This window comes from Zingiber officinale, chromosome 11B, assembly GCF_018446385.1.
Source record: "Zingiber officinale cultivar Zhangliang chromosome 11B, Zo_v1.1, whole genome shotgun sequence".
Taxonomy (NCBI): Eukaryota; Viridiplantae; Streptophyta; class Magnoliopsida; order Zingiberales; family Zingiberaceae; genus Zingiber; species Zingiber officinale.
Window position 1 is genome coordinate 34,275,595 of NC_056007.1, and position 10,865 is coordinate 34,286,459.

The window sequence follows — 10,865 nt, forward strand, 5'->3', positions numbered from 1 at the left end:
ATAAATATCTGACCTGTGATAACCGTAGAGTCATTTGCCACATCTTCCTTGGTGAGGGAGAAGATCCTGGCATTCGTCTTAACAGCCGGAGCTTCCAATCTCCCTTGGCTTATCGAAGTTCCTTCTATAGCAGTCTGTATCTGATGTAACTGTGGGGGAGCACCTCTGTTCTAGACATACTGCTGAGGAGGCGTCCGAAACTGGGTAGGGCAGTCTTTGGCTCTATGTCCTTCCAATCCATAATTGTAGCATCTATTTGTGCCCATACAACATATTCTAGGGTGCTTCTTTCCACATGTGGCACACTGAGGGTACATGGGTTGCTTGTTCGCTGGACCACTCTTAGTGTCGTTCCATTGCTTTCTCTTGCCACTGTGGTTTCCTTTCCAGCTGGCTCTGGTATTTTGAGGTTTCTGGCCTCCTGACTGGGCTTGACTATTGCCCTCGTTCAGAGCCTTCAAGTAGTGTTCAGTGATCAGGGCACTACTAATTAGATCTTCTGCAGTCTGCGGTCTATTAACTCCGCCGGCCACATTCAGAGCTATCTCGGGTCTGAGCATCTTCAGCATGAGTTTGACCGTTTCTCTTTCTGTACTGACCAGCTCTGGGCATAGGCGCGCTAGTCGGTTGAATCTCTTCACTGTTTCATTAACTGATAGGTCACCTTGCCAGAACTCGGTGAACTTATCATAGTGCTTGTTTGTTACTCGCATGTGGAAGAATTCTTCGAAAAATTCCGTTTCGAAGTCCGTCCATCTCATTTGATTTACTTGTCTCTTCGCTTTAACTCTGTCCCACCACATTCTAGCATCTCCCGTAAGACAGAATGATGCACACTTGACTTTCTCATGTTCAGGCCAGTCCAATAGCTCTACAATGCTCTCCACCGTCTTGAACCAGGCTTGAGCGTCCCATGGTTCGCAGTTACTAGAGAAATTCTCTGACTTCAGCCTCTGCCACTGAATTAGATACACCTCTTGTCGAACCACTGGGGCTGGGCCTATCGGTGGTACAGGTGCAGCTGTAGGTACGACTAGCATCGCATTCTGGTTCCCTGGTGGGGTGGCAGGGTTCCCCTGCTGATTCATTAGAGTATTAATCACTTGCTGTTGTTCTGTGACCTGACGCTGAAGTTCAGTGACTACATGCATCAGATCAGGTGGGGGTACCATCTCATCGGCTCTGGTATTATGTCTTCTAGCCATGCTTATCTTCATAAATGACAACAAGGCTAGCATAAGTTATCATTATTTCTAACCAGGTTAGCATAAGGTTATTATCATTCCTAACAAGGCTTAGCATAGGTTATCATCATTCCTACCTTACCATCATGCATACTTAGAGTAAAACTATGACTTATCATAATTAAAGGAATAGAGTAGGCATGCGTACTTAGATTAAAGATTAAAGCATTCCTTATCCTATATAAAAGAAACAGAGTAGGCATAGAAATTCTTATTTGGAGCGGCAGGATGGAGGCTTGATGTGTGTGTGTAGTGGAAAGGCAGACTTGCTCTGATACTAAACTGTAACGCCCGCCCGTCTACTACCCTAAGGGAGGGACGGGGTTACTTGCTTGAATCATACAAACACACATATATATACATATGAAATCATGGCAGCAGAAGTGAGGTTTAAAATTTTGATTTAATCATAAACATATTAACTAAACATGACATGTGAACAATATAATCATATCACATATTAAACATGCTAACAAGCTAATCCTTTAACATAACATGTGAACATCCTAGTATTCATGCATGTAACTTGATTTACTATCAACCATTTGAGACATGATTCATGATATCATAAGCATATTAACATGAAACAAGAAGAACATAAGTGCATAAACTGTCCATACTAGCTCAAGTTATTATCAAAAGCATAAAGTCAAAACATGTTTCTCATGCACAACTTAGATACATATAAGTTTGAAACCCAAATGGATCTATTCCACCATGCCACTGCCACACACATCTTTGCCCTTCCTGCTGCTCCTCTTAGTGTAGCCATTCCTTACCCTTTTCTGCAGTACAAGGAAAACATAAAACTATAAGCACATAGGCTTAGTAAGTTCCTTTCCTACTCACAAAATCATAAATCATAAACTAGCCATAGATTAGTGACATGTTCATTTAAGTATCATAGGCATATCTCAAAAGAGCATAAGCATAACATATGAGAGAATAATCAAAAGGTAGTAGCATATTCATCTAGGCATCATAAACATATCTCAAGGGAGCATTTTTTTTCTAAAGCATAAAGATCACATAACATGAAATATCTCCATAGAGCATTCTTCTAAAGCATAAGAAATCATATATCATGAGACATGTAGATGCAAGATGTTCTTTTGAAAACATGTAACGTATAGCATGAATGAGTAGATGCGAGATGTTCTTTTGAAAACATATATCATATAGGTACTTAAACATAATCTCAACATGAGGGCCTGACTTTGTACCACATACATGAATTTGCGCACATCCTAAATAGATCCAAGGTAGCTAATCTTGAACCTACTAGGAACTAGGCCCGTTTCCTTGACCATCGACCTAGGGGCAACTTAGGAGCCCATCCCTTTTTACTAGGCCCGTTTCTTTGACCATCGACCTAGAGGCAACTTAGGAGCCCATCCCCGGTACAAGCCATACAAAAGTAAAATAGCATATCATGATTCTTGTCGCATCATAGCATATCATGTTCTTGTCATATCATAGCATATCATGTTCTTGTCATATCATGAAGAGTGCTCTTAATCCCAACTTAAGGGAAGCATCTCTTAGGCTTTTCATCATACATAAGCCTTACATAAGCATAACATGATGGCATAAAGTGCACATAACATATGGCATGTCATAAGGAAAACATAACATGATATCATAAGTACACATACATATAACATATCATAGGTAAGCATAACATGATGTCATAAGTGCACATATCAATTAACATGGTGACATGAAATTCATTTCATATTATATGGAACATATAAGCATGAATCATGGGTTTTCAAGCAACATAACAACATGGAATCAATATCCTAATATCTCATAGTATTTAGCATGACATGTGAGGCCCTTTGGAACCCTAGGTAGCTCCTTAACATAGTTTCCTTGTCTTGGCCGAAACATGTAAGCATGACTCTATTCTTTTTTTTTCCAATTTAAAGCATGAAACCTTTACACCATACATAGCATAGCAAGTGAAACTCTTGGTAAGCATATAGAAGTTTCTAACCCTAATGCACAAGCCTTGGCCGAAACCTATAAGCATGTGTCTAGGTTTCTTTTAACAACCTAAAGCATGAAACCTTTAAACTAACATCATATGGTGGGTTACTTATCATGAGGAATTATAACAAGCATAATTAGGTTTCTACATTTCCTCTAACCCCTTTTATTTTTACTTGGCCGAAACCCTAAGGCATCATAATAACTTCTTGTGCAACCTAAAGCATGAAAACATTTAACTAGCATCATATAGTAGGTTACATATCATGAGAAGTCATAAACAAGCATAGTTAGATCCTAAATTTCATCTAACCCTTTTTATTCTTCCTTGGCCGAGACCCTAAAGCATTATTCTAACTTCTTGTGCAACCTAAAGCATGAAAACATTTAACTAGCATCATATAGTAGGTTACATATCATGGGAGGTCATAAACAAGCATAGTTAGATCCTAAATTTCATCTAACCCTTTTTATTCTTCCTTGGTTGAAACACTAAAGCATCATTCTAACTTCTTGCGCAACCTAAAGCATGAAAACATTTAACTAGCATCATATAGTAGGTTACATATTATGAGAAGTCATAAACAAGCATAGTTAGATCCTAAATTTCATCTAACCCTTTTTATTCTTCCTTGGTCAAAACCCTAAAGCATCATTCTAACTTCTTGTGCAACCTAAAGCATGAAAACATTTAACTTGCATCATATAGTAGGTTACATATCATGAGAGGTCATAAACAAGCATAGTTAGATCATAAATTTCATCTAACCCTTTATATTCTTCCTTGGCCGAAACCCTAAAGCATCATTCTAACTTCTTGTGCAACCTAATGCATGAAAACATTTAACTAGCATCATATAGTAAGTTACATATCATGAGAAGTCATAAACAAGCATAGTTAGATCCTAAATTTCATCTAACCCTTTTTATTCTTCCTTGGCCGAAACCCTAAAGCATCATTCTAACTTCTTGTGCAACCTAATGCATGAAAACATTTAACTAGCATCATATAGTAGGTTACATATCATGAGAAGTCATAAACAAGCATAGTTAGATCCTAAATTTCATCTACCTTCTTTTATTCTAACTTGGCCAAAACCTTAGGAGCATGGATCTAACTTTTCATTCAACCTAAAGCATGAGATCATTAAACTAGGCATCACATAGTAGGTTACATATCATGGAGAGTCATAACCAAGCATAGTTAGGACCTAAATTTCATCTACCTTCTTTTATTCTTACTTGGCCGAAACATGTAAGGCAAGACCCTAGTTTTCAAGCAAACTTTTAGCATAAAAACATACGAAGCTACTTGTACTGCAGGTGAGGGGAATACTTACATCCTCTCGCTTGATTCACTAAGAGAATACCCTTGCTTCGTGAAACTTCCCTAGGAAGGGGACCTTAGCTTGGTTCGGCAATGGTGAGGAAGGATGGCTTGATTTTGGTGGAGAGGAGGAGGAATAAGGAAGAGGGAAGCAAAAATGAAGTTTTCCTTTCCTATTTTCCTATTTATTCTCAATGAAGGAAGAAGGCAAAACTAACTTCTCATTGAAAGAAGAAGAAGAAAACTTAAATTTTTCCTTCTTAGTGAAAGGGAGTCTTCTCTTTCCCTACCTTTAACTACAATTTCCCTCTCTTTTATAACAGCACACCCCTGCTGGTGCTACTGGTTATTACCTAGAACCACTTGCTAAGAGGTCTAAGGTTTGAACCTTGGTCATTCCTCTTTTTGGTTCTAATTTTTTCTTTTATTTTGGAAAAATCCACATAAGGCCTATTCTAATCATGCAACAATTCATATGAAATCATTAGGAATCCTATGGGTGTTACAGCCTAGGGGTGATCTAAGAGCCCACCCAAGGACCTTGTGTCCAGTACATGCCTTTCTAAAGTAAAATACTTCCTTTTAACTATTAATTTCTTATACTTGCACTTGCTTAGCATTTAACCAAACACCTTATGTGCGCTTAATTGCCCCGTACTTATAGGGAAGCACTTTAGGCACTTGATTATACTTCTTAGTCCCATAACTTAATGGGAAGCAAACCAAGATGATCTAAGCATGCTCTTAATCCCAACTTTATAGGGCATCTTACATCTCATAGAATCTATCTCCTTTAACATGCAATACATTTAAAACATATCGTAACATGTATTAACGAAGCTACTCATACTACAGGTGAGAGGTACTTACATCTTTTCTCTAGATCTTGCAATTATAAGGTGCAAGGACGACCCCAAAATCCTCCCTCGTGTGCCTTAATCTCCGAGTCGCCCTCCTTTTGCGTCCTACCTCCTTGGGAGAATCTCTCCCTTAGATTCCCTCCTTTGAAAGCTTTAAGACTTTGAGCTCTAGGTTTCCTTGGCCGAAACTTGAAGGGAGGGAGAAGAGGATTCAGCTAGAGAGGAAAAAGGAGGCGGAAGATTAGGTTTTTGATCTCATTCAACTCCTTTTATACTAAGTGGAAATTGGAGCGTCTCTTCGCACATAATCCACATATAAGGAATTGTTTCATATTACTCATGTGATGCTTTACCACCACGTAATGGCTACTTAATCAAATTTCAAGCAAGAGGTCTCGGGCTCAAATCCTAGCCTGGGCCATTTATGTATATATTTTTATTTCTTTTCTCTTCTTCTATTTCTTTTTGTGCTTTGTAAAAATAAAGGAAATTTATGGGTGTTACATACGCAGCATGGGGAACAACACATCCAATGCAATCAATTATGCACACATGAGCGATCAATTATTTACATGAGGAATTTTTTAGCATAAATTTCTGAACAAATTTTACCTGCCAAGTAAAAATGCACACATGAGGAATTTAATTGAATGCTTCAAACAGGCAGACTCAGAATCGTTATTTGAAGCATGGGACAGATTCAAGAGTATGCTGAGACAGTGCCCCCATCATGGACTCGAGAAGTGGTTGGTGCTACACACGTTTTACAATGGAATCAATTATCACACGAAGGTGTCCCTAGATTCCAAGCAGGTGGGGCATTGATGAACAAGAGTCTTGATGAAGTTGAAGACATAATAGAGAATGTGGCCCAGAAACATCATCAGTGGGCAACCAAAAGATCTGGAGGTTCCTTTTCTAGGAATCCAATAAAGGCATCAGGAAAATTTGACGTAGATGCAGTCACACTCATGTCCGCAAGGCTGGATGCTCTGACCAAGAAGCTTGAGACCATGCGATACAACACAGCCAATGCAATAGTGTGTGTGCGCGAAACTTATGAAATTTCAGATCATGCTCAAGATACTTGCGCCCAGGGCCAATACAAGCATAAATACATCAACTTGAACAATGCGATGCAATAGTCGGTTATAACCAAAGGAAAAACAATTCTTACTCCAACACATACAATCCTGGGTGGAGGAACCACCCAAAATTTTCTTACCGGGGAAATCAAGATCAAGAACCAACAAAGCCAAGCTACCAACCTGGGCAACAAAACCACCAATCTGGACCACAGACTTATCAATAATAGCAACCTTCACAACTGTCGAGAATTGAAAAGATTCTTGAAGAAGCTCTCTTGGAGCAAAAAGAGATGAAGAATGAAATCAAGCAATTGAATCAAAGAATGGAGAATTCTGAAAAGCATCAAAAGGTGCAAGATAGCCAAATCGCTCAGATAGCCCAGTCCTTTTCAAGAGCACCGGGAGTATTTCTGGGAAAGCCCGACATAAACCCGGTGGAACATTGCAACCGTATTGAGTTGAGGAGGGGATGGACTTTGGGAGATCCCCAAATGGGTGCTCAGAAAGGAATTGATTCAGAAGAAGAGCTCTCTCCTCTCATGCCTAATTTGGTCTAGAACAAGGATAGGGAAGAGATTACCAAGAAGGTTGAAGGGACTCTTCCACTTCCCCCACAAAGTTAGATGATTCCTTTCCCTCAAAAGCTAATAACATCCCAAAAAGATGAAGAGTTCCATCGATTTCTTAAGAAGATTAAAGAAACCTGCATTGAAGTACCTCTAACAGACGCACTGCATCAAATGCCGAAGTTCGCCAAATTTTTAAAAGGTATTCTTTCTAACAGAAGATAGAAGGGCGACTTCGAGATTATAGCATTGACGGAGAAGTGCAGTGCTCTTCTCACGCTAGACACTCCCCCGAAGCTCCAGAATCCAGGAAGTTTTTCTATACCGTGTATGATTGGCTCTTAGCTCATACACAAGGCTTTCTGTGGCTTGGGAGCGAGTGTCAACCTACTTCCATACTCATTATGCAAGAAACTAGGACTCCAGAACATCAAACTTACTATTATGGCACTACAATTGGTAGACCATTCATGTAGATACCCAATGGGTATAATGGAGGACGTGCCAGTAGAGATAGGTGGATGCATCGTTCCCACAGATTTTGTTATCCTGGATATGGAGGAGGATCCTAAGATTCCAATCATCCTAGGAAGACCATTCATTGCCACCGCTGGAGCCCTTATCGATGTGAAACGTCATAAGTTATCCCTGCAGATCGGTAAAGAAAGGTTAGAATTCGATTTATCTGATTCTCCTAATTACATCTCTTCATTTCAAGGAAATGCCAGCAAGTCGAATATACACAATGCTGAGGAATGCAATTTTCATAAGAGGCCACTGGACATGATACATGATTCGACAAAACTTGATAGGTCTCCCCCAACATGCAATAAAAAGTATATTTGTCCTACATGAGTGAAACTAAAGGCGCAGATTGTAGCATTAACCCTTGGAGGAGAGTCATGCTTCCATGGATTTAGTCCAAATTAACTGATACAGGGTCGAGCTAAAGACCTAAAGCAAGCGCTTCTTGGGAGGCAACCCAAGGGTTTCGTTTTAATGTTGGGTTTTTCGGGCCGCGAAAATCACTTTTTCGCGTGGTGGAAACCCCGAAACCCCCGCCATCGGATCCGTGGGAAGAAAAATTAAAACAAAATATGAGTACGAGTTTCTAATCTAGATCTACACTAGATTTACAAAGAGGAAACCTTTTATACCTTTGATGCGTGCCCTTTTTAAATCCCGCTGTCCAAAATTCGCCGGATCTCGAGAGTATCAAAATAGATACTCCTCTATACGTATCCACACGAACACACTAGGTGGAGAAGACCAAACAAAGGTGTGCTAGAACCTAGGTTGTTCGGCCAAGAGAGGAGGAGAGGGAGAGCATTAGGAGAGATCTTGAAGAAGAAGAAGATGTAAATGACACTTGAATGAAAAATGAATTCATTCCCTTCACAAAAGTGGCCGGCCACTTTCACAAAAGTGTAACCCCCATTTTGCATTAAGTGTGGCCATTAAAGAGATTTGAAACCTCCATGAGGTGGCACACACATGTGCTAAACATGATGATGTGGCACCTCATCATTGGCCACTTAATGCCAAGTCACAAATGATATGACATAAAGTCAAGTCAAACTTGACTCTTCCTCTTCCTCTCAAGTCAAGTCAAACTTGACTTAATCTCTCTCATGGTTGATCTAATCCAACCATTTAATTCAAGCCAATTTAATATAATGAATCTAATTCATTTAATTAAATTAATTCAATGAGTCATAATCTAAATTAGACTCATTGAACACATGAATCAACTTGAGTCCAACTCAATTAGTCCAATTAAGATTACTCTTAATCCAATTTGATTCATCATATGAATCTAATCCTCTTGGTTCATCATATGAACCTAATCTCCATCTAATTGTCCTTAGTGTGTGACCCTATAGGTTCTTGTAACGTTGGCAATGCCCCTAAACTCATTTAGGAGCATAAGTAACGAGCGGTATCTAGCAACACATCATTACTACCCAAGTTACAAGAATGTTGAGATCCAACATCACCTTGTGACTACTAATTATTGTTGGTGCAACCTTAGGTCAAGGTTGACTTGGTTGACCCGACTCGAGTTGACCTGACTCGAGTTGAATTTTGATGTTTGACGAAAACAGAAGAGTTGTATTTTGATGGGAGATTATTGGTGCAACCTTAGGTCAAGGTTGACCTGGTTGACCTGACTCAAGTTGTATCTTGATGTTTGACAAGAACAGAAACTTGGGCGGTTGTGGGTGCAACCCTTGGTCAAGGTTGACCTGGTTGACCCGAGGTGAGTTGACTTGACTTGGAAATGTCCAAGCAAGGAGCTTGGCATGGGAAAAGTCCAAGCAGGGAGTTTGGCATGGTGAAACGTCCAAGCAGGGAGCTTGACATGGGAAAAGTCCAAGTATGGAGACTTGGCACGGAGAAGTCCAAGTATGGAAGCTTGGCACATGGGAAGTCGGAGAGGGCCCGGTAGCTCGTTCTCCGGACTGTGGTCAGAGAGGGCTCGGGAGCTCGTTCTATGGACCGGATGGAAGTCGGAGAGGGCTTGGTAGCTCGTTTTTCGAACTGTGGTCAGAGAGGGCTCGGTAGCTCGTTCTCTGGACCGGATGTGGAAAGTCCTGGTGAGTGAAGCCAGGCAGACGGATAAGTCCTGGTGAGTGAAGCCAGGCAGTGTGAAAGTCCTGGTGAGTGAAGCCAGGCAGTGGGAAAGTCCTGGTGAGTGAAGCCAGGCAGTTGTGAAAACCCTAGTGAGTGAAGCTAGGTGAAAGTCCTGTTGAGTGAAGCCAGGCAGTGGGAAAGTCTTGGTGAGTGAAGCCAGGCAGTGGGAAAGTCCTGGTGAGTGATGCCAGGCAGTTGGAAAGTGCTGTCGAGTGAAGCCGGGCAGATTGGAAATCCTGGTGAGTGAAGCCAGGTGAAAACCCTAGTGAGTGAAGCTAGGTGAAAGTCCTGGTGAGTGAAGCCGGGCAAGGAAAAAATCCAGATGGATCAAGGGTGATCGGACATCTGGTGTTGGAAAGACCAAGTGGGTCAAAGGGATTGATCGGACACTTGTTGGGGGAGTCTTAGCAGGTTAAGGGAGTGACCGGATGCTAAGCATGATGTACTAACAGGTCAAGGTTGACCGGATGTTGGTTTGGAAGGTTTGGGACTTGGTTTGGGCAAAAACCAAGCTCTGGATCGATCAGTGGATCGATCCAGTGATGCACTGGGTATCTGGATCGGTCTGATGACCGATCAGTAACCACACAGTGAGCTTCTGTATGTTATCTGATCGGACTGAAGACCGATCAGGAAACAACGATCAGAAGGCAAGAAGTTCGGGAGAAAAGCATGCTGATCGGTCCTTGGATCGATCAGAGGAAGCTCTGATCGGTCCCCAGGACCGATCAGGGTCTTGCTGGACCGATCAGGAGATGTTCTGATCGGTCCAACCCTAGCCGTTGGCTCACAACGGCTAGTCTTCTGTCTTCTCTTCTTCGCAGGTGGATGCAGGTATAAAAGAGGGCTGAGGGCTTCTACAGTGCTTCTTCACCGAAGCTTCTGCTTCTTCTTCTTCTTCACTGCCGTGATTTGAGCTTTGCTGAGCTCGCTTCTGCTTGAATCTTCGTGTGAGCTTCATCGGCTGGTTCCTGCTGTTGTAGGCGTCTTGTGAAGTTGCTGCTTCATCCAGTCGACAACAAGGCAAGCTAGGGTTATTACTTTTGTATTGTACTTAGTTTCTTGCTGTATTCTTGTACTCCTGTTTATCTTGCTGTAGCAAGACATTGTGGGGAGGTTTCTCCACCCAGAAGGAGTGACTATTAGCCGGGTTT

General features: G+C 41.2%; 1 protein-coding gene and 1 pseudogene across 1 annotated transcript in view; both read right to left on the reverse strand.

Moving 5' to 3' along the window:
- LOC122033878 (indole-3-acetaldehyde oxidase-like) overlaps positions 1-1,172 on the reverse strand; it is a 106,555-nt gene extending 105,383 nt beyond the window's left edge. Inside the window, exon 1 of the mRNA XM_042593033.1 lies at positions 975-1,172. Coding sequence (XP_042448967.1) covers positions 975-1,172 — 198 coding nt within the window. The remainder of the gene's footprint in view (positions 1-974) is intronic.
- A 4,916-nt stretch (positions 1,173-6,088) lies between these two features.
- Positions 6,089-6,160, reverse strand: LOC122035542 (annotated as a pseudogene).
- Positions 6,161-10,865: the final 4,705 nt, after the last annotated feature.